At 51.6% G+C, this 24,336-nt stretch overlaps 1 protein-coding gene across 2 annotated transcripts; it reads right to left on the reverse strand.

The window, feature by feature from the left end:
* Positions 1-557: 557 nt before the first annotated feature.
* MIDEAS (mitotic deacetylase associated SANT domain protein) lies at positions 558-20,002 on the reverse strand (the record flags this gene model as incomplete). Of its 2 annotated transcripts, none has more annotated exons than XM_079700408.1 (12): positions 558-885; positions 1,255-1,451; positions 2,970-3,182; positions 4,399-4,548; positions 7,007-7,095; positions 7,795-7,870; positions 8,342-8,445; positions 8,575-8,717; positions 9,218-9,284; positions 11,554-11,899; positions 17,090-17,389; positions 18,575-20,002. In XM_079700408.1, the coding sequence occupies 12 exons, from the start codon at positions 20,000-20,002 to the stop codon at positions 708-710; spliced, it is 3,291 nt and encodes a 1,096-aa protein (XP_079556534.1). In that variant the 3' UTR covers positions 558-707. The 2 variants fall into 2 exon arrangements, with proteins under 2 accessions (XP_079556534.1, XP_079556533.1); XM_079700407.1 differs by having other exon boundaries at positions 18,566-20,002.
* Positions 20,003-24,336: the final 4,334 nt, after the last annotated feature.

Below are 24,336 nucleotides of genomic sequence, written 5' to 3' on the forward strand. Positions count from 1 at the left end.
GGCTGAGAGCTTGCAAAGAACATTGGCTCCTTCCCCAAACATCTGAGAAAACTTTCCAGCCCCAGCAGGCTGCTAGCGAGCAGCAAACGGATAGGTACCAGTCCTGGTCTCTCTCCCTGCACCCGTTCTGGCAGCCTCCCTCCCACGGAGGACGTGGCCTCTCTGAGGACATAGCCACTGGAGCAGCATGGCCTGGACACTGCCGCACAGGAGACAGCACAGATGCCAGGCTGAGCTCTCTCTCGGAGATGGCCACCACACTCCTTCCCACGGAGTCCCTCTTTCCGGGGCTTGGGGCAGGGCCTGTACAGGTCCCCTGGGGCGCGGGGGCGCGCTTGTGCTTGTCTCTCCATGGTGACCTAAGGGAGCAAGGGAAACAAAGAGGGAGAGAAGCGACCTCGTGGCGTGGCGGCAGAGGTCCATGTGAGAGGCAGCTGCGGCAGCGCTGGAGCCCCTCCCCACGGGCAGCCCCAGCGAGCAGGGACTCTCCCAGTCCCAGGAAAGCAGGAGGGAAACTTCCGACAGACCAAATGCAAGAGAACTGGATCCTGCAGCCCTTAACACTGCTCCTGGGCCCTGTATAAGTAAAAGAGCCGTTTATTTAATTGTATCCGTTTTGCAAAGACAAGTCCACGTGATCTCTCCCTCTGGAGGTTCCAGTGCTGGCAGAGCGTCTCAGGCTGGAGCAGGGCCCGGAGCCCCGGGCGTCAGCCCCTCTCGCCCGCGCTGCTCTCCTCCCTCAGGGCCGGCTGGTGGGAGGAGGCGGCTGCAGTGGCCGCAGCGGCCGCGGCCTCTTTCTCCTTCTGCCTCAGAGCGGCCGCCTTCTTCTCCTGCTCGGCGTGGCTCTTCATGTGAGCGCTGCGGCTCTTCACCTTGTAAAACACCCTGTAGCCGGGAAGGAGGGGCTCCATTAAGAGGTCTGTCTCCACCCCTGGGACCTCCACGCTAGAGCACGTGCGTGCGTGTGTGCGTGTGTCTGTTCTGGGGGCTCCCCGGCCCTTCTGGCTTGCTCCGCGCCACGTGGTCCAGCCCCACCCTCCAACAAGGGGACCGATGGGCTCCCGATTCAGTGTCATCATCCCTCTTCTGAAAGCTGCCAAGGGACGTCACTGCCCGGGGAAACCCTCTGAGCCAATCAAGAGACAGGGCGAAAGCTGTGACTCCTCCTACTTCTCCCCAGGAATCGACGTCTGCCCCTCCCCCAACCGCAGCCAACCTACCAGGTCCCAGTGGAGACTGGGACTGCCTTCTTACCTGCCACATTTTTTACACGGAAAAGTGTTCTCCTGATTCTGGCTCTTATTAAATGGCTCTGGTTTTTTCTTCTTCTCCGAAAAAGGAAGTGCCCTACGTGACTTCCCTGGCCCCTCCCTTGGCTTCTCTGAGGCCTGGCCACCCGCAGATCCAGGGGCATTGGATTCGTGGCTTCGGAGGATGAGGATGTCATTGGCCTGGAGAGGGTCAAACAAGGAGAGCTAAGAGATATGGGGAAGAGAGGATCCCGAATTATGCAATATCAGTGAACAGAGGGCTTTTAAAGATCATACACTCATTCCAAATGGTCCCCTAGCATCCTCTTGAATCTTTCCAGTGACAAGGCACTCACAGCTGTGTTTTCACAAATTGCTGGTACCGTAATTACGTGGGACAGCCCTAGCTGCTATAGGACTTCCTGATGCATCTGACAGGGGTTTTGGTGTCTCTGTTAATGACATGGGTTCATGTTTTCAGTCATTTAGTCTATTCATGACTTCATTCCACAAATGACCTTCAAATCTGTGTAACATGCCAGGTTACACAGGGGATACAGAGGTGGTGACAGGAGCCCCTGCCATCAGAGAACTCACAGTCTGAAGGGACAGACATGAAGGCAGTTAGCTCATGACAACATGAGCCACCATGGGAAACGCCAAGCAGGTGCCAGAGAGCACAGGACGCCTGGTGCAGACCTGGAGAGGTGCTGCTCAGGGTATGCGAACCATGGACCTCGGGTTAGGGGAGCCCCAGATGGCCATTAAGAGTCACACACGTGTGCACTGGATCAAACCCCACAGGAAAGCATTCATAAAAGTTCAGCAGAACTCAGTGGCATGTGTACACTGAGCACAGCTCTTGGAGAAGGAGCACAGACAAGGCTCAGAAGGGAGCAAACAGCTGTGTGTCTACAGTTTGTGAGGGTTTTCCTTCAAGTTTAACTGTACAACACAAATTAAACAAACAAACAAAGACTCTCATAGTAGTTCCGCAGCAGACCCTACCCAGCCCTCTCTCTCTTGGGGGACCTCTCCCTGACAAGGAACAGCTCTGGCTGCTATGTCTTGCTTCTTGGCCTGTGATGTGGTGCACAGAACACTGCACTAGGAGGACCTGGGGTGGGACCTCAGGCAAGTCACTTAGCATCTCTGAACCCAGCTTCCTCCATCGGTAAGGTGGGGGCTAACACTTTATGGGGTTATCGCGAGGGATGAATGAGATAATGAACAGGAAAGCACTTCACAGACAACATGCGTGAGGGGCCATTGTTGTTATTCCCATTGTCTCAGCTCAGTTTCAGAATTCTTGTCAGGGACACGGCTCTCTTGGGGGAGCCCTGTCTGAACTGTAAGTCAGGAATGCTTCCCCAGTGTCCCACACACCTGGGTTTTCACAAAGCCTTTTTCTCCTCTGTGACTCAGATACAGAAGCAGTAGAGTGTAAAATCAATAGCGGATTCTGGAGTCAGGCTGCCTACTAGCTGTCTTATCTGGGACCTCAATTTCCTTCTCTGTAAAATGGGAATAATGACAGTAACTACTACATGGAGTTATGAGGATAAAATGAGTTAACAGCATAAACTATCTAGTGCTTTCCTGCCATGATGATGATCATCATCATCATCATGTTCCTGCTCTGCCCTCCCTCCCACACCCCTAGGCCCAGCTCCAGCCGTCCTCCTGGCCCTGGGCTCCCCGAGTGGAGGTCACACTTACCGACTCATTGGCCTGTAGTGTCTGCGTGGCTTTGACAGCCGCTGCCCGCCGGCTTCGCTCTCGCCCCTCTTCCTGCTCCCCCTTCTCCTGGGTCTCTGGCATCTCTTCCTCTTCCTCCTTTCTGGTCTCCTTTACTTCCTTCTTAGGCTCTAGCCTCTCTTCACTTGGGGACTCTCTTCTGGGAGGAGGCACCCTGGGGAACTTCTGGGAAGTCTATGGGGTACAAGAACAGGGCAGTGAGCCTACAGCTCAGTCATGCAGCCATATGCACAGATTCTGACCCAGCCAGGGGCTCACTAGGCCCTGCTAGTCCTGCTAGCCTGGCCTGGACCAGTGCGGCCTCCTGTGCTAGACTCTATACTCTCCCACCGCTAATCTGCCTGTAAAATGAGACAGAGCCTTGAGGCCTGGAAGCCCTCAGGATGAGACCAAGCACTTGAGATGGAGCTGGGGCAGGGAGGGAGCATGCCAGTCCCTCCCCACAGGCCACCTGTCCTCTTGGGTGTATCCAAGAGACACATTCTAGGCCAGGGTGGTCTGGTGGAACCAGGCAGCAGCCTTCAGCTCCATTCTAAGCTATCTTTGTAACGTTTTCTGTATCTCTACCCCCTTCCCATCTGCAAAATGGGAACTAAATCACTCCCTGTCTTAGAGCAGAATGTCACCAAGTGTGGACTTGTGACCCCAAGATGATATTAGGTGGATACATGGACACAGAATTAAATAACATTCTCTTTTCACAGAATTGAATAACGTTCTCTTTTCAATTCTCTTTCAATCCTGATTATGTCAAGGACAAAGTCTCGAGTTGGTATTAATGTGTCTTTTATACTGCTCTAGACTTAACAGGGAGAGGTCAGACCTCATCTCAGAGCCTTGACAGGTAATAGTATCTGGCTAGAATTTAATAACATTGTTTGGTTTGCATATATATTTATTTTTACCAGTACCTTCTATGGCAAGCAACACCGGTTTTCTATTTATGATTGTGATATAAAGCTTCCCTTGAGTAAAAAATGGGTTGATTTAAAGAAAAATATTAAAAGCATAAGTGGTGTATGGACATGACAAAAATAGTAATGGTGACGTGGTAGGATGCAGATACAGCAGAATTCATAAAGGTGATACAAGAATGACTAAAGTTTAGGAGACAGTGTTAGAGGTCTGCTACGAGGGGACAATAAGTCAATGCTGGTGCAAATACTGTGGGAAATTTCCCCCAATGTTCTGCATCAACACAATATATTATTACGATGACACTGGCAGATAGAGAGGGGAACCCAAAGGTCCAGGGCCAGTGTCCAGGACATCAGCTCCCTGGGGCTGTCAGGGACACTGCCTTCCTCTCTCTGCCCTCCAGGGAGTCCTGGAGAGCTTGGCCTCAAGCTCCCACCTCAGCCTAAGCAGCTGAGGCAGGGAAGGGAGTCACCTTAATATCCACTTCAACCTCTTCCTGGGCCGACTTTTCATCACTAGTATCCACATCCCCGAAGGTTAGCGTCCCATTGCGGCCAATCTTCACCTGCTTCTTGTAGGTGTAGTAGAACTCCACACACTGGGCCACGGTCTTGGTTTGGATCTGGTAATGAAGCCAAAACTGAGGTCAGAGTTCCTGGTTCAGCTCACCTGCCTGGGGGCACTCCAGCCTTTCTTATCCCTGCATGCCCCTCCATTAACCTTAGCAAACACTAAACCCAATAAACCCAGGAAATACAAGCACGTCTCCAACACCTGCTCTGCACAAACCACTGACCAATTCAACACTTCAGCCCCATTTTTTTTAAAAAAGCTAAAAAGGACGACATGGAGCCATTGGGGAAATTTGAATACAGATCATGTATTAGAGAGTATTATTGTGTCAGTTTAAATTTCTTGGGTGTGATAATGGTACTTTGGTTTTGTAGGAGAATATCTTTGTTTTAGGAAATATTTAGGTCAAATGTCATGATGTCTGTAACTTTTAATGATTAGTTAAAGCGGAGAATACCTGTGTGTGTGAGTTTATTTGCGGACACAGAGAGACAGCAAATGTGGCAAATGTTAACAACTGGTAAATCTGAGAGGTAGATGGGTGTTCATTATACTATTCTTTCCATTTTTCTGTAAGCTTGAGATTTTGCAAAATGAAAAGTTAAAGGGGAAAAAGCCTGGGCACCATCAACATTCAAAGCCAGACTAGACCTGGCAACACAGCCTCTCTACATCAATCGGAGCAAACAATTTCATTCCTCTTCAGGGAGCAGTGAGGACAGAGAACTGTCAAACTGCCCTGTGTTGGGGAGGAACTCAGGGGAGACTAACACGAAAGCCCTGGAAAACCTGAAGAGGAAGCAGGAGGTTAAGTCTTGTTCTAACTCTGCCACTAAATGGCTGTGTGGCCTTAGGCAAGGCTCTTGGTGTGAAAGTAGTGAGTGGGATGAGACCAGATGATCCCCAAGGGCCTCCCAAGCTCTGAAACCCTAGCCCTCCTGTTTCACAAATCCATTTGGCCACTGGGTTTGGTTTCTGGACTACCTCCCCCCCACCCCCAAGCTGTTTTCTCTGACTCTCCCCCATCTCCCCAGACTCCCAGACTGCTCAGCCAACTGCTGGGCTGCACTGGGAACTGGGGTGTCCTGTCCACAGAGCCCAAGGGGTCAGTGAGGGCCCTCTGTGCATGAGCAGGAAGCAGACATGACTCATCTCCCAGGAATGGCCAAGTCACAAATTTATTAACTAGATCCTGTTTACACTTTTACTATCAATTCCCTCTGATCATCTGTTAGCCTGACCAATAGTCTGCTCTTTTCATTAAGGCATCAGGGGCACCTCAGTGAGCTTCACAAGGCATGTACTTCCCGGCAATATTGCCCAATCAGGGAGCCCAGCAAATGACTGTCCTCACAACAGGGCCCTTGTAGGAGAATTTGTCAGCACTTGGTCCAGGCCCCAGGGTGTTCCTGGTACAACCTACAATCTCAGGAGGAAAAAGCACATTCTGGGAAGCGCTCTTCCCTTAGCTGTCCACACAGCTCACTCTCGCCATAGCCCAGGCTTTGTGAGACAGGGCTGGGGGAAGATGCAAGCCCTCGGATTAGCAGATCACTCTCCCAGAAGAACACAGGGGGAGGACAAGAGAATCTAGGAAAACTAGGCCCAGGCTTCCTCTACTCTGTCAGCTGAGTTACTGGAAGGAAGCCCCAGGCCTGACAGGAAGTGGGCAGAAGCTCCCTAGGTCAGTTACAGTCACTTGCTAGCTCTCGGTCCCTTCATCTCGGGGTGACTTCTCCTCCCACTAATTGTGGCCTTTGAAGTACTCCAGCCCCTTAGGATGGCTCACCTCTGCTTGCAGCCCCCCTTCTCTTCCTGTTCTCCCTTAGGCAAGTCACTATTTATTTGGTGCCACTGGGTCTGGCGCCCACTCAGGCCCCCCTCTGGACTGAGACTTCAGAGTATGGCCACCCTACCCTAAGGTGAGGGAAGGGGCTTAGAATCAAGGGGGAAAAGGCCTGATCATTTCCATTCTTGTTTTATTTAGAAAAAAATGTCTCTGGGGACTTCCCTGGTGGTGCAGAGGTTAAGAATCCGCCTGCCAATGCAGAGGACATGGGTTCAAGCCCTGGTCTGGGAAGATCCCACATGCCACAGAACAGCTAAACCCGTGTGCCACAACTACTGAGCCTGTGCTCTAGAGCCCACAAGCCACAGCTACTGAGCCCACGTGCCACAACTACTGAAGCCCGTACACGTAGAGCTCGTGCTCTGCAACAAGAGAAGCCACCGCAATGAGAAGCCCGCACGCCGCAACTAAAAAAAGCCTGCGTGCAGCAACGAAGACCCAATGCAGCCAAAAATAAATAAATAAATGTATTTTAAAAAAAAAAAAGAAAGAAAGAAAAAGAAAAAATGTCTCTGAAGCTACTTAGTGGCATTGACCTAACTGCTTTGTAAGAGGCCTTGGTAAGCAATTGCAGGGCCCCCCACTGGCAGAGGGAGCCCCCAAATCATGCAGGCAGCTCCTGCCCCTCTCTTGCCCCCAAAACAGAGCCCCAGCTCACCAGTTTCTGCACCAAGAAGAAATCCTTCTTGTAGATGGCAATGCCCTTGTTGAACAGCTTCCTCTCAGCCATCTTCCACTGGTCGGAGCCTGCAGGGCAAAGAGGAAGCCAGGGTAGTGAGGGGGTGGGACTGTGAGCACTGCAGGGGCAATTCTGAACAGCAGAAAAGTGTGAGGTCATCTAGCCACTGTCTCTGTAGGCGTTCAGAGCTGGCTCCACATCCTGCTTCTGCCACTTACTAGCCATGTCGCTTAGCCTCTGAGCCTCACTTTCCCCACTTGTGAAATGGGAACTAATAATAGAAGCCACCTCACCAGCTGTGGTACAGACTCAGTGAGACAATGCATGTGGAGCCCTTGGTGATATACCTGGCACAGACGGGATGCACCACTCGATGGGGGTCAATACCAGGGACTGCTATGATTATGCCACTTGGTCAATGTCCCTCTTAAAGCACAGTCCCCAGAATGGGACATGGCACTCCAGGGGTTCTCTAAGTTCTAGCACCTGATGCCAATTTGGATGGCACTCCCTGGGTTCCTGCCCCTTATACCCACACCCTGGGCTCTTCTATCCGGATGGGCTCCCACCTCCCTTCTCTCTTCCCTTGCAGGGCACAGGAAGCCCCCAGCTCTGGTGTCAGTCCCCTCACACTGGATCTTGGCTTATCTGCCCCCCACCTCTCCACCCCCGCCCCACCCTGGGCTGTGACTCAGCACTGAACTGAGCTCCATTGATGCTGGTGACCCCTCGAGGCCCCAGGTCCCAGGCCCACCCTGCCAGCCCACCTGTGTAGTGATAAGTTGCCAATGGGTGGTTGTGGAGCCGCAGGGGCTTCTTCAGTAGCAGCTTGTTCAGCGTTTCCTAAAAGGGAAGTGAAGAAAAGGTCAAGGCCCTGGCCGGGGTCTTGGTGGGCAAAATTCGGGCCTCTGAGTAGGGTGAGCACTCACTCTTGGCCCTCTTAACTGCGGAGGGGCAAGAGGTCTGGCAGGATGGCAAGGGCATGGGGGTTGGGTTGCTCAGGGCCTCTTAAAAGAGGAAACACATGGTCCCCAAGGCAGGCAGCCACAGATAGAGAAGGCCCTCAGTGACAGCCCTGTCCGAGGGTGGGGACCTACTACCCAGGATCAGAGACTGGGGTGGACCTTGCACAGCAAAGTCTGTAGTTTGGAACCAGGGCTCCCTCAGGCCGACCCCCTACCATCCCCAACTTGGTCAGACCTTCCTGCTTGCCTCAAATCAGCTCACCAACAGGCGTGGCTCCTGGACGGCACACACACGGATCCCTGCCAGCCTCCCCAAGGGGCCCTCCCTCCACCGGGGGCAGTGTCTCACCAGGATGTCTCCCCTGGACTCGTGCAGATAGTGCAGGGCTAGCTCCTGGTTGGTGCCAGCTCCAGGGAAAATGCTGGAGCAGGCAGCCGTCAGCAGGTCTTCCACTGGGGAGGGAGGAGAGAAAGGCACTTTTAGGGCTGGGCTGCGCTGGGCTGCATGGGGCGGAGCCTAGCCCACCCACTGCCCAATAGCCGGCCTTTGCCTGCTTTGCCTGCTGGCTCGTGCCCTCTCACCTTGCCTCTGCTTCTCCTGGCTGCTCTCTAGGTCCTCCCATGGCTGCCACACCAAGTCGGCCTTGTGGGAGTCTGCTGCTGCCAGGGAGCGGTCCCTCATCGAGGGGATTTCTGCTTGGAACCGGGAGCCCACATTGATCCGTCTGCAGGGGTGGAAAGGGCAGGGAGTGAGGCTTCACCATGTGGGGATGGGGAACCCTACTTCCTCCCTGAGGATGGAGAAGATGCGGGGGTAGCTGGCAGAGGCTGAGCGTGGCAAGGCTTCAGCTGGGTGTAAGGGAACCTGGCTTCTATGAGGACAGCCTGGCAAGTGGCACCTGGTGCTGCCAGAAAGGCAAGGCCCAGAGGTTGGAAAGGGGAGAAGAAGCTCCAGGTTTACAGACAGGGAAAGAGTCTCTTGGACAGCCCTTCTAATTTTCCTCAGAGGCAAATTCAAACTGAGCTGGTCCTTTCCCTCCCTGTGACTTCCACACAGAAGCTGGGGCGGGGATCAGTGAAGCCCAGGGCTAAGTGCAGAAGCCCAGAGAGGTCTGCTCAGCCCCCAGCCCACAGAAGCCTCCTCTTCCTCGTAGGGCCCACCTGCATGCACCGGACTCCAGCTGGCCACCCTCACCCCCTGAGCCAGAGGCTGGGCTGAACTTACGGTTCGATGCTCACTGGGGTGGCCTCCCCCATCACAGAGAGGACAGGTGGGGTGACTTCAGCGCTATCTACGGGACGAAAGGTAGGTTAGTAAATGGCACCCTCTGCCCTTCAGCAAAGCCACCCTCTCCAACCTAGGTGGCTGCACTTTATGCACAAGAGCCACAGCAGTGACTCAGAGGTTCACGCTGGGAAATCAGGCACCCTGAGTCCTGGCTCTGCAGCCTGCAATTGTGACAACTAGCTGTGACTTTACCAAGTATGTGGGTGCCTCCGTTTTCACGCCTGCTGAAAGGGAATGTTGCTACCTATCTCCCTAGGTTGATGTGAGGATTGAATGAAATCATGCACAAAGCTGAGCCCTCAATAAATATCAGCTACTCTTATTACTACTGCTACCAGTTCCACTACTAGAGCCATGTTCTGCCCCGGGAGCACCCACAGTACAGCATTAAGTCCAGCATTCAACTATGGTTGCTCTAGTAAAGAGGCTGAAACTTCCGCCACACAAATGAGGTGGTGAAGGAGATCACTGTTTCATAATTATCTTCTCACTTCCTTGCTGGGTTCTCTGCCTTGGTTTCTCCCGAGCTAATCTTAACGCCCTGTGTGATCAAGACACTCTCTTGCTCCAAAAGCAAAATCTGCTGACTCCTCTCTGCAACCTGAGAGAAAACTTCAACTCCTCAGCTCAGTGTTCAAGGCAGTTCCCCTGCCAGCTATGCATCCCACCACCGCCTTGCCTGGACCGTCCATCTTCGCAGGCCGCTCCCTCATGGCCCCTCGCGTTCCCTGCACAGTCCCACCTCTGGGCCTTTGCACCTCTCCTTTCTTCTGCCTAGTGTGCCCTCCCCACCTGCTTCCTAGTTCAAGCTCAGCTTTAACCCCACCCTCTCTTCAATAAATGCTTTCCTCACCACTAGGGCTAGCAGCCTCTGCAGGCTTCACTCACTGACTGCTCATCCCACTCTGCCTGAAACTTCTGCTTTCCTGTCTCCCAGGCTTTCAAGTCAATGCCCTAATGGCCCAGCACTCTCTTTAGAACAGACCACGGTGTCCCACACATTACTGGTGCCCTCACAGGACCCAGTTCAGGCTTTACACCTGAGTGCAAGAAAAAATCCTCATGGATGGACAGACCTCTTCTTTGACGCCAGGCTGGCCTCTACAGCGACTTCTTCCTGCACAGCCCAGGCAGGGAGAGAAGCTTCCAAGCTTCCAGTAGAAGTGGAAGAGCCAAAGGCCAGCCAGCCCAGGGTGAGCCCTTTCTCACCCAGACACCAGAGGGCACCAGAGAGGCATGCCACGATGAGGTCAGGGTCAGAGGTTAATCCCGGGACCGCACTGCCTCACCCCTGTGCTAGCTCTGGTTAGGATTACTCTCAATCTTCTCTATCATCCTGAGATAGGATTATCCCATTTTTCAGGGGAAATGAATTCTTGTGTGGAGTGGGCAACATTTTCCAGCAATTCACCACCCAGGCCAGCCAAAATGTCTGCTCTGGGCCAAAATGACTGTTCAAGAGACCCAGGAGACAGATCTGCCACCTAATATTAAGAACAAATGTGAAACGGACTTGAGGATATGGGGAGGGTGAAGGGTAAGCTGTGACAAAGCGAAAGAGAGGCATGGACATATATACACTACCAAACGTAAGGTAGATAGATAGTGGGAAGCAGCCGCAGAGCACAGGGAGATCAGCTCGGTGCTTTGTGACCGCCTGGAGGGGTGGGATAGGGAGGGTGGGAGGGAGGGAGACGCAATAGGGAAGGGATGTGGGAACAGATGTGTATGTATGACTGATTCACTTTGTTATAAAGCAGAAACTAATAAAAAATAAAAAAATTAAAAAAAAAAAGAACAAATGTGACATGCCAGGCACAATGTAAAGTGCTTTACGTGTGTTAATGCATCTGGACCTCACCACAACCCTCTGAGGTAGCTATTAGGTTGAACCATAGGAAACTGCTGTTTGTGGTTCTAAAAATAGCTGAATACATATTGGCGATTTCATCATTAACCAAACACTACTAACATCCTCATTTACACGCTGAAGAAACTGAGACCCAGGGAGTTTAAATCACTTCCACAGGGGATGGAACAGTAAATGGTGGAATTGGGATGTAAGTCCAAGCAGTTGGGCTGACACCTCCTCTCCCCAACCACAGCGTGTACTTGAGCCAGGACAACCTCCTTCTCTCTCTCAAAGGAGACAGTAGAGCCCCTTTTCCCACAGCATTCCAGCCCTACCCCGGCAGTGCCAGAAGCTGAGTCTTCCCTACCCACCGCCCTCCCACAATGCCTGCCCTCACGGCTGCCAAGGGGGGATCACTCACTAGACCGGAGCAGGGTGCGATGGGCACTCTTTGGCGTGATGGGAGGAGGGGCTGGGATGCTGCTGGTCGACATGATGGCATTGAAATAGAGTCCGGAGCCTTCCCGCACGGGGCTGAGGATGGGGGGTGGTGTATAGGGAGGCAGCTCAAAGCTCCGCTCGGAGGGGTGGTCAGCTAGGCGGACAGGGGAGCGCAGGTGGCTCTGGTATGGGGTGATGTTGGAGTAGACAGGAGGGGCAATGAAAGTGCCCGCCTTGGTGGGGATGATCAGAGGCTCAGGCCTCGGCCGCTGCTTTGGTTTCCGCACTGAAGGCTCCCCCTCCAACTTGACGTTCATGTCCTCAGCCTGGAGAAGGAAACAGACCAAGATGGCTCAGCCACTTACATCCTGGGAAAAACTGAAGTCTTGACCACTGCTTGCCAGTTTCACCTTTGGAACTTAGTCTGCCCACCACACCCACTAAGGCAAGCCTGAGACAGGAAGCAGATCCAAAAGCCCTTCTTACTGTCTCCTCTAGGGCAGGGGTCAGCACACTGTCTCTGTCAAGGGCCAGATAGTATATATTTTAGGCTTTGTAGGCCACACACATATTCTTCGGTGCATATTCTTCTTCTTCTCCTGACCCCACCCCCTGCCCTTTTAAAATAATCCTTTGAAAAGTGTAAAAAACAGTCTTAGGGCTGGATTTGGTTCACAGGTCATAGCTGCCAACCCCTGCTATAAAGTATACTACAGGGCAGGGAACTATTGTAGTTAAGGGCCAGGCCCTGGAACTGGATTGCTTGGATTGGGAATCTACTTCCTTTAATTACCGCTTAAAATACTTAACTCTGTGTGCATTATGATTTTTAACATGGGAATAACAAATTCCTACCTAATGGGGTAGCTATGAGGACTAAATAAATTAATACATGGAAATCACTGAGAACAGTACCTGGTACATAGTAATTACTCAATGAATACTGACTGCTATCACTACTTAAACTCCAAGCTCTGCATTAGATGGAGGCCCATATCGCGTGCCAAGACCCAAGCTAGGCATGGGACCACAGAGTGAACAGGACAGCCCTGTCCTTGAAGAACTTTTATTCTCATAGTTATTAGTCCTACTTTTGCTGTCAAAGGTTAGCCCTCCTGGCTTACACTTCTCCCTGCTTGGTATGCCTCGTGGGCCTCCATACAGAATAGAGGGCAGGGCTGTACAGGAATAGAGGACTTTCCTTGCTGCATCCTTGTCCTCTAAAGAGAGAATGGAGCCCTACACGAGTGAGTGACATCGATCACCTCCCTGGGTGCACAGGTGAGACTGGCCACACTGACTGGGCCCAGGAACAACAGGCTTTCTCCTCCTCCCAGGTTCCAGCTCCCACAAGACCTTCCAGCAGAGGGCCCTGAGTCCCCATGAGGCCTTGGCCATGTCTTTTAGCCATCTGTGTCCTCTCTGCTCTTCTACAGACTAGGAAGAAATGACATTGCTCATTCTCACCCCCTTAGGGGAACAATATGATTGCACAGAAAAACATGCAGTGGAGCCAAAGGCCCCCAAACTTCTAGACAAGAAATCCAACATGAACTCAAGCTAGCTGTAATGATTTGTGATTTTATAGGGAAAATGGATTTAAACTATTCTAAATATTTGACAATATTTTTCATATTGATTTTTTGCTTGTTTATTTATTTATTTATTTATTTAGGCTGCGTTGGGTCTTTTTTTCTGCGCATGGGCTTTCTCTAGTTGTGGCGAGCGGGGGCTACTCTTTGTTGCAGTGCACGGGCTTCTCATTGCGGTGGCTTCTCTTGTGGAGCACGGGCTCTATGAGTGTGGGCTTCAGTAGTTGTGGCTTGCGGGCTCTAAAGCGCAGGCTCAGCAGTTGTGGCGCACGGGCTTAGCTGCTCTGCAGCATGTGGGATCTTCCTGGACCAGGGCTCGAACCCGTGTCCCCTGCATTGGCAGGCGGATTCTTAACCACTGCACCACCAGGGAAGCCCTCATATTGATTTTTTAGGTGTGATGACATTGTGCGAAGGAAGGAAGGAAAGAAGGGAAGGAGGGAAAGAATCCTTATGTATGGTGTACTTCAGGTACAAAACCAAAGTATTTATGGATGGAATGATGTGATATTTGGGATTTGCTTCAAAAAAAACCCAGTGGCAGGAGAAGTAGAGGTACAAATGAAAGAAGATTGGTTGTATTTTGAAAACTGTAAAAGAGGGTGATGGCTAAATATTAGGACTCATTATACCATTTTCTCTACTTCTGTGCATGATTGAAAATGTCTGTAACACAAAGAGAGAGAGAGAAAGAAAGAGACAGACCTCCCCAAAAGCCTGGTATAGTGAGAGTCCTCAGGCAGGATTCAAGAGATCCAAACTCCAGGGCTAGCTCTGCCACTACTTGGCTGTATGATCTCAGGTAAGCCTCTGGCCTTTTCTGGACCTATTTCCTCATCTATGAAATGGGTATGTTGAGCTGTGTAGTTGCTCAGGCTCCTTCCTGCCATCCTCAGGACAAGCTGCCCAAGCCTCCAGCCTCCACCACAAACTCTCCCCCAACCAGAGAACAAGATTCCAGAGAGCAGAGACTGTGCTACTCATGATGATCTTGGAGCTCTCCTTTCTGTTATAGACAACAGGCATGCAGGCCAACTCTCCAGTTGCGAATGACTAATAAAATCTAGATGCTATACAAAACCACATTTCTGCAGGTACCAGAGAACAAATTAGTTGGCAAAGAATTAAAGAGCCAAGATCCAGGAAAAAAAAAAAGGAAAGCCAAAAAGGTGAGCCCAGCATTTAGAATTGTGTTTTCCCTAGAGATAGATGCTGTTATGGAAGAGACAACGAGAGGCTGAGAAACTGAGTAAGGCTTTTAATAAATTCAAGGAGCCAGCAGAATAAAAACTGGAGTTTAGAGCTTGCCAAGGAAGGAGAGCCTGGTGAACCCCTAGGCTTTGGATTGGGACTCCAAAGGGCTATATTCTCAGAATAAAGGTGAATCAGATATAGATTAGTTCTCAAATGGGATAATGCCCAGCTTCAAATCATCTGATTAAGTTAAAGTAATCCAGGATTGCTTGTGCTCTCTGCTACCTGTCAGATGCAAAGACAAGTCCTCTCCAGTAGAGGAGAACAGCATCCAGGGTCTTTTAATTACCTCAACAATTTTTCATATATAGTGTCTGACATTCAATAAAAAATAGCCAGATACACAAAAGAGTAAGATGTGATTTAAAAACAAGAAATAGCAGATAATAAACGCAGACCCACAGGGATCCCATTAACAGAGCTATGAGACATAAACTTTAAGAAGACTATGCTTGGGAATTCCCTGGTGGTCCAGTGGTTGGGGACTTGGCGCTTTCACTGCTGGGGCCCACGTTCAATCCCTGGTCGGGGAACTAAGATCCCACAAGTCATGTGGTGTGGCCAAAAAAGGGGAAAAAAAAAAGAAAAGAAAAGAAAACTATGCTTAAGTTATGCAATAAAATAAAAGGCAAGGTTGAGAATCTCATCAAAGAACTAGAAACTCTAAAAATGAACCAAATGAAAATTCAGGTGACTGAAAAATAAAATAACTGAAGACAAGAGTTCAATGAATAGGCTTAACAACATATTAGACACAGCTAAAGAGAGAACTGGTGAACTGAAAGATAGGTCAGACTTAAAAAAAAAAAGAAATGGAAAGCATAGAAAAGTGCATGACAGACAAAATAGGGGATACCGTGAAAAGCGCTAACAAAACGTGTAACTGGAGTCCCAGAAGGAGAGGAGAGAGAAAATGGAGCAGAAGCACTTTAAACAGGATAAATACAAAGAGATCAATACTTAGGTTTCACAGCAAAACTGCTGAAAACCAATGACAAAAAAAAAAAAATCTTGAAAACAACAAGATAAAAGGATACCTTACATTCAAAGAAGCAACAATATGGATTATAGTGATTTCTCAATACTGTAACTACAATAGAAGCCTGAAAACAATGGAATGACATCTTTAAAGTGCCAAGAAAAAAAAAACTACCAACACAGAATTCTCTACCCAGCAGTTATCCTTCAAAAAATGAAGATGAAATAAAAACATTTTCAGACAATCAAAGATGAATAAAATTGATCACTAACAGACTCACACTAAAGGAAATACTAAGGGATGTTCTTCAAACAGCATATAAATGAACTGAGATGGAAGCTTGGAGATATGAGAAGAAATAAAAAGCAACAAAACACTCTTAAGTATTTGAATAAATCTAAAATGAACAACAACTGAACAAAACCATAATGTTATAATGTCCTATCAATGTTAAAATATAGAGAGAATGAAAATTCATGTCAATAATTCTACAAGTTAGGGGTTAGGGGGAAATGGAGTTAAAGGGTTATAAGAACTCTGCATTGTCCAAGAAGAGGCAAAGCACTAACTTATATTAGATTTCAATAAGCTAAGAATGCATTTTAATCTCTAGGAACGCTTCTCAACCAGAGGATTAAGCTCTAATGTCATAAGGCATTCACTATGTAATAAGTTGACTTCTCTCCTACACATCTAGAAGATCTCCAGATAATTGAGAAAATGGTCACTTAAATCCCCTTCTGTAGGGCTTAATTCTCGAATAGAAATCCAGGTAATAAAGGCTGCTATGGTAATCACTAAAGGAGTAATACATAAGTATATAACTAATAAATTAATAAAGAGGGGAAATGGAATAACAAACCCAATCAATCCAAAGGAAAACAAAAAAAGAGGGAAAAAAAAGGAAGAAAGAAAAGGCAGGATGGGATAAGTGGATGGCAGATTTAAACCAAAGTTTATCAGTAATTACATTAAGTGTAAACCGTATCAATGCTCTAACGAAAAGACAAAGGTTGTTAGAACAGATGATAACAAACCCCAATTATAAATCCAGTTGAAAGATATACCTTAAGTAGAAGGATACAGAAAGGCTGAAAGCAAAAAGATGGAAAAGATACACATCCCATCCTCCTCCCACCCACACTAACGGAAAGAAAGAGAAATATCTGACAAAGTAGACTTTAAAAGGCAAAAAGATTACTAAAAATAAAAAAAGAAACATTTCATGATGAAGTGTCTAATCTAGTTCTAAATAAGTATGCAATTAACATTGCATCAAAATGTATAAAACGAATACTGACAGAACTAAGAAGAAATAGACAAAACCTCAATCTTAGCGGGAGAGTACAACATGCATGTTTGTACTGAGAGAACAAGCAAACATTTCTACATCCCGGTACCTAGCACAAGGTCTGACCCATATGAGAGGCCAAATCAAAATTTGCTGACCTGAAATAAAAGAGATTCACACATTCTGGATTTTCCTAAACAGTCCAAATTTCAAGTATAAAATTGTCTCTTTGTCCCTCATAAGTTCATTTGTCCAAAAGTTTTGTTTGGAAAATATAAATAATATCCCCATGGGTGACTTGAATCCCTCCTATACTGCCATGTTCTCCTTTTTCCCATATAATATTAGGTCACCAGGAGCACTCAGGTACTGAGCTGCTTGCATGGGGCGCCTCTCATACCTGAGCTGGGGCATCAGTCCCGGGGATACGGTTGGACCGCCTACGGGTGACGATGACCGACGGCTTGTGTTCAGTGGGGTTCTGCTCAGGACCCTTTCCATCCTCGTCAACACCTCCAGCTTGGGCTGCCTCAGTTGGGTCCACAGCCCGCACAGGCACAGACACTGGGATTATGAGGGGTACCATCCCGCTGTCCTCTCGCGCTCGCTTGGCAGCTAAGGAAGGCTCAGAAAACTCCACCCCACACTTGGTAGTTGAAGCCAATACACTTTTCCGCTTCTCCTCAGAGCCACTGGCATCCTGGAGAAGGAGAGAGAGAGGAAATGGAGACGGTTAGAAGGTAAGTCCTGATCTGCTGGTCCAGGACCCCTAATCCCATTTGATTCGGGGACTCAAACACCCATGATGGTTCCCAATGGTCTTTGGCAACCTGGCCTTTCCCTGACCACCTTTTCCCCCACCATATTCTCAAATACTCTCTATAACCTCCCTTCTGCCAGGTTCTCCCATCCTGGCCTGGAGCAGGAATCCCCAGATGGCCAACTCAGGCCAAAAGTGGCTAATTGATGTGTTTTGTTTGGTCTACACGGTGCATGGCATGTGAAATAGTATCTATATATTCAAAACATATCTCTGCAAAAGAAAGCAAGCAAGGAACCTGTGGCAAGGTAAGGGTGGTCTTTGGATCTATTTCCCCACTGGCAACTAGCTGGAGTGAAGTCAAGTTCTGCAGCCTCCTACATATAGGTCTGGCCCTATAGGCTTCGGGGGTTGAGACCTCTAGTGAGGGAAGGGGCAAACACTGGCTTTGGAGTCCGATACTAGCTTCTGTCCTACCTTTGTGACCTTAGGAAATCCCACTTGGGCCTTAGCTTCTTTAGCAATAAAATGGAATAAATGCCAGCATCCCTCTCATAGGGTTTGATGAGAAATTACTTGTGACCAAAGATAAGAAACTCCAAGTACAACATAGGTGCTCAAATTCTATTCATTCTTCTTCCCCATTTAGATTGTCTTTTCTTCCCAGTCAACTTTATTGCTGTATAATTTACACGCAACAAAACGCACCTATTTTTAATTATAGTTTGATGCATTTTGACAAGTATAACCACCTGTGTAACCACTACCACATTCTTGTCTTTTAGCATATACTGGATCTGGAAATGGTTTCACCTCCCTCTACTCCCAACCCTGCAAGTCTCAAAGAAGGCAACCCACGATGGTGTATTGCATTTTCCTGCCTGCAACCCTGCATGTGTATAAAACCCATCTTCCCTTCAGGTATGGATACACCTACTTAGAGATTCTTTGCATGCAGAGAGTTCAGAACTCCCTGAAATGGATGGGTTCTTTCATTTCCTTCAATGAAGGGAGAAAACTGCCCTTGTGACCCTGGAGTCACTTGCTCTCCCCTGGCCCCAGACACAGCTCGCCCTGCCCTCTGCCAGGTCTGTCCCCAGCCCATGCCACTCTCACCTTTGTGTTCTGCAGTGAGGCCAGCTCCACTGCCTTCTGGGCCAGGGTCAGCAAATTGGCCTCCTGGGACGCCCGGCGCCTCCGTCGAGTGCTCTGGATCACCCCACCCCGTAGCACCTGCCCACAGTCCCCTGTGCCCACAGCCCGCGTGCCCTCCTCGCTGCCCATGGCGGGAGCCTCCCGCTCCCGGCCATTGGGTGCCAGTCTCTCCCCGTCCGACAGCAACTGCGACTCCCTCAGCTCCAGCGGGTATCCCAGAGCTTCAGGATGGGGCTGCCCCAGGGTGCCGGGTGGCGGCTGCTGCAGGGGCCAGTGGTGCAGGAACAGGTTGCTGGCGGGATCCTGCCCGGGTTGGGTGCCAGCCCCATCCAGGGTGGTGGAAGGCAGGACGCCCTCCTTAGAGAGGCGGCGGGAACGGCGGGGAAAGGCGATCTGGGCCTGAGGTAGCACAGGCTGCGGGGCTGACTCCTGCAGGAGGGCCTTGCGCAGTTCTGGGTTCATGTCAGGGTTTGGGGGGAAGGGGTAGGGTGCCAGGCTGTGGTGAGCCAGGTGGGACTGACTCAGTGGCCCGGCCGGCTGCAGGCCAAAGTCCTGGGGCTGCTGAGAGGGTGGCTGCTGCATGGGGTAGAAGTTCTCAAAGAGCTGCATCTGGGGCAGGGCCGCTTGCTGCTGCTGCTGCTGCTTCTGCGGTGGGAAGGCGGCGACGGGGTTGGGCGGCGATGGGCCCTGCCGGAAGACCTGCCGGTTCACCTGGTGGCCGAACGCCAGCTGGAAGGGCTGCAGGGGCAGCGTCTGGTTCGGCGGCTTCTTGGCCACATGGAAAGAGTTCAGGGGTGCCTGGGGCCGCCCAACCTCCAGCTGCACCTTCTGCGGCACCATTGGCCGCACAGCGTTCCCAAAGCGGTCCAGCTGTGGCCCCCCTGCTTTCTCCCGCTTCAGTGGCTCAGGGTGGTTATAGTAGCTGGAGACCCCCATGCCAGGATGAGGGCTTCCCTTGGGTCCACTGTAAAGGGGCAGGCTGTGGCGATTCCACGTCGAGTGGGGCGGAGGCTGGCCCGGCTGCTGCTGCCAGCCGCTGTCACTGACACCCCCAACCCCTCCACGCTCCGGGCCCCGCCCTGGAGCCATCACAGAGTTGGGCCACTTGACCGAGCCCACCTGCTGAGACAACATGGTTCGCTCAGACCCATACACCACGGAGTTCAGCAGGGCCAGGCTGTTGGAAGGGGGCAGTTCCACAGGCTGGGAGGCGGGGACAGCCCCTGCTGGACCCTCGTGTGCAAAGTAAGGCTCCTCCTTCACTCTGGACGGTGGAGGGGCCGGGGGCTGCTGTGGTGCTTGCAGGGGCTGGAGCTGCTCCTTGGGAGCTGGTTCCTGGTCCCCAAAGAGGCAACGCTTCCGCTTGTTCTGAGCCTTGGGCTGGGCCTGGAGGTTCATGGTGTGGCCAACTGGGCCCCGGCAGTGAGACCTACTTCACCAGTTGCCCATCCCCTGGGGGATGGTCCTGCTGGAAGCTTGGCCCTAGTCCAGCAGCCAGAGAGGGCAGAGGAAACGCTGGATGATGCGGTCGGGCACGGGGAGAAAGAACTGCTGGCGCTTCCTTCCTTTTTGCAGAGAGGCTCTCAGGCTCCTCTACAGTTCCCAGTTCATGATGCTCCACAGGGCCCTGGAGCCTGCAGACAGAAGAACAGTAATAGTGTCAGCCACAGCCTCCCAGGATGCCCCAGAGGGCAGCACAAGTGTGAGGGGAGGGTCTCAAGGGTCCTACAGTTCCACTGCCTCCTGGGGACAAGCCCAAGGTCACAGAGCAGCTTTGGTGAGGCAGGAGCCAGGACCTTGGGGGAGCTACCAGAAGCTACCAGAAGGCGGCAACATCCCCCAGGGTACTCTGGGACTCTCCCTTGTCCCACCACCTTGCCCTCCTGGTTAGTGTCCAGGACTGCTGTGTTTGGTTGTGTAACTTGCACACTGCACAAAAGCACCTGCCGAGGGGGCAAGTGGGGCTGAGATCCAGCCTGAGCCCCTGCAGTCAAGCTGGGATAAGGGGTAACAAAGGCCATGCTGGGTTCCCTACTCCTCTGAAGCCAGGCCCCAGCCTACTGGGCAGCCAAGCAGGTCCTCTCACATCTGTCCAGGCAGTGGCCTCCCCAGTAGACCCCGCAGGAGTGTTTTCAGCCAATGCCTCCTCTGACACTCCATGCACCCCTCAGACAGGAAATGGAGAAAACATTAGTCATTCCCAACTGTGCAGCCCATGGGTCGGGAGGTCCACCAGGCCCTTGCAGAGTCCTGGGTCCACATCCTTTACACTGAGGCACGTAGGTGAGGCCCCAGAAGGGTGTGTGCAGTCCTAACCCCACCCCTGGGAGGAGCTGCTGGGTGGAACTGTGGCTGCCAGTGTTCCCCAACCGAGCATGGAATGGAAACCTGTTTTGCAACCTGGGCTGACTGGAGACAGGATCTGGCCTGGTAGCTGGTCAGCAGTCCCCACCCACCCTCCTCCACTGCCAAAGAGCTCCTGGCATCTTGAGCAAAGGAAGAATATAGCTACGATATTGAGGGGGGGGGGTGTGCAGATTTCTAGAACTTAAGTCCAGAAGGTTTCTCCATGACATGGTGTGACTAAAGTGCTCACAGTGTTCCTGTGTTTGTTTTCTAACTTGATTAAAAAAAAAAAAAAAGGTTGCTCTATTTATCCTGCTACAGAGGAATTGAGACCAGTATTTTATAATTTACATGTGTTTTTATTACTTACATGCAAGTTATAACTTACACCTATACCTTGCGTGTATTTTCAAATACTTTTTCATTCTTCAGAGAGGGCTGGTTTTGTCTTTTGTTTTGTTTGCCTCTCTGGGAAGTTGGTGAGGGTGGGAGCTACATGGCCCACCTCTTCCCCATGCTAAGATTCTGATCCTGAGCCAGTCCGTCTAGCAGAGGAGGGGAGCTCAGGAAGCCCCCGCGAATAAATCTGAAGGTACAGGCTGACCTCAGACGTCAGAACCTAGATGCCCCAGGTCATCGTTAGCAGCCCCGGGAGTTCCCAGGAAACCAGCCGAGAGGCGCAGAGGAGGGCTGGCTGGGCATGCCGGGCAAGCTCTGGTATGAAGCCCTGGCTACACCCGGCGATGCCCCTGGCCCCAGGGAGGCGGCCGGGCTATCGCTCCTCCGCACGCTTCCGCAGCTCCCCAGCCCTTCCCCTCCTGCGGCGGCCGTGACTCACTCCAACCCCCTGCTGCCTTTCACTTTCACCCAGCACCCAGAAGGGGAGGAACTTCCTCCTCCATTTCCTTCCTCAGCTCCCGGCCCTGCTGTGAGTGAGAGCGACTCTCCGTGCTCGCACCCCCTTTGTCTCGCATATGGAAGCTGGGGGAGGGGGAGACTAGGAGGGCATCCAAGTCACCCAGGCCCCGCCACCAGGGGAGGATTCGGACAAGCAGCGAGTGCTGAGGCCACAGAAACCGCCTTCTGAACAAACCCCTTTCTCTTGCTTTTAAACTCTCATTCCCTGACAGCCAACCCAACACAGAGCAGAGACCCAAAAGCCAGCCCCCAGACTGAAAACAACCCTGGGCGCCATCGTGAAGCTGCAGGGTGGGGCCGTCCCGGCTATAGGAGTCCGGCTCTGCCTCTCCAATCAGAATGAACCAACTACAAGTACGTGTGTGTCTGCAGAAGCAAGACAGAGGAAGGAAGAACGTGCTGGGGTGGGGTGGGGGGGAAAGTTGGCAGGTCCACGTGCCTCCAGGGAACTGGGAGCCTCCCCTCCCCCGGCAGTACAGGCACCCCCGCCATCGCAGCCCTGTTGCCTGGTGAGCCACAGCACAGGCTCGGGGCTTGGAGGAAGGGAAGGCACACGTGGCAGATGGGCCTGAGTGCACGTGCGCCTGCGTGCCTGATGGAGGGTACCAGGCGCGGGGATGGCCGCTCAGCGCCTAGGGGAGGGCGACTGCACACTTGGGACTGGGGAGATGGGGGCGGAGTCTGTGAAAGGGGATCCAAGGCAGGGCTGCTCCTGCCCCAGTCCACGCTGGCTGGCCTGCTCTGCCTCCCACCTCCCGCCCTACACATCGAGGGGGGGCCTTCACTCCTGACACCACAGTAGGTTTCCAAAGCCGGGCCAGGGACTTCTTTAGAAGAAATTAAGAGGGCCAGCTCTGGGGAGGCTGCAGCTTCTGCAGAGGCCTCCCTGTCATCCCCATTGGAAGGCTGCTAACAATGCTAAGAGCACAGACACCCGGACCTGGGACCCTCGAAGAAGAAAGGTCATTATCTGGGCTGTTGGGGGGGGGTGCGGGGGGAGAGTGGAAGAGGCCTGGGAGGTAGGAGGGGAGGGGACACACCAAGGCAGCAGGATATGTAGCAGGGTATGTAGCAGTAGGAGTAACAGCTAGTAGTTGTAGTAATAATAATAACAACAACAACAATGCACCTGTGCCAGGCAGATCCTGAGTACTCTGTGCATGTTTAATTCCCACAACAGCTTCATAAAGCAGCATGAAGCCAAAGCATGAAGCAGTGTTATTTTAACCTCTATTTTACAGGTGAGCTAGACAAGCTCTAAAGGGCTGAAAAAATTGCCAGCGGTCACACGGTAACTACGTTGCAGAGCCAGGGCTTGAATTTAGGTCCGTCTGACTCCAAGACCAAGCTCTTATTCCCTGTCCCTAAGACATGCCGCTAAGACACCAGGCCCTTTCTGCACACCTCCCTCCCACAGCATGCTCGCGACAGTCTCAGAGCAAGGATTTTCCCAACACGGATCTCCCTCCTCACTGGCGCTAGGAAGCCTCTTTCCTGCACCAGAACTGTAGGCAGGTAAACCTCTCCTATTCTGCGCCGGTACAGCTGAGACCCTCAGACCTACAGGAAGGGAGGGAAGGGAAGGGGGGCCGCCTCACAGAGGCGCCAGCAGGTGTGGGAGGTCCACTGGCAGGGAGGCCTGAGACTGCACTGGTCACTTCCGCTTCATTCTCCAGACCTGGACCCTCCAGCCCCTGCAAGCCCACCCCTGCCTCAGTTCTGGTGGCTGCAGGTGGGGCTGCCAGCTCTCATACGCCACTCATACCTCACAGCCTGCGAGTGTGGCCAGGACTGAGCCACTTCCTCCCATTTCTTCTGCCCCAGCCCTCCTCCTCTGTCCCTCAGGTGGAAGTCTGCCTGCTCTTCCTCACAATGAGGAAGAGGAAGCAAGCCGTCCTTTCTGAAGGCTCCCAACAGATGGGCCAACTCCCTGAAGTTGCAGGGAAGAGGGTGTAATGAGGAACTCCTGCAGGCAGCTCACCCTTGGGACCAGCTGCAGGGCCTCTGACAACGGATGCAGAAACACTGCAAAAGGAAACCCACAGACATCATGGGGCCCCAGACACTCACACCCACTCCATCAGTCGGTTTGACTGTCAAGGCTCTATTCACTCTTCCCTTCCTCCGGGAGCCTCGCTGCTGCAACCAGTCCCTGACCACACCACAGACAGCCCTGGGCAGAAGACACAGCCAGCATCTGATCTCAACAGACAGGGACCTCTGGGGCTTTCAGGAGCATCTATGGTGAGAAACACTTTCTCTCTACCGAAGAAGCAATGTGCAATAAGTAAAGAAAAAAGTGCTGAAACCACATGTATTCTGCACACACATGAGGGAAGGTACTGAAAAGGCTGTTGGGTGTTCTATGCTCGTGGTGACACCACACCCTCCAAGGACAGCAACCAGAACACGTACTGTTCCCCACGTGCCATAAACAGCCCAACCGCATGTGTGACATTGGCTGGGGG

This window comes from Hyperoodon ampullatus (assembly GCF_949752795.1).
Source record: "Hyperoodon ampullatus genome assembly, chromosome: 3".
NCBI lineage: Eukaryota > Metazoa > Chordata > Mammalia > Artiodactyla > Ziphiidae > Hyperoodon > Hyperoodon ampullatus.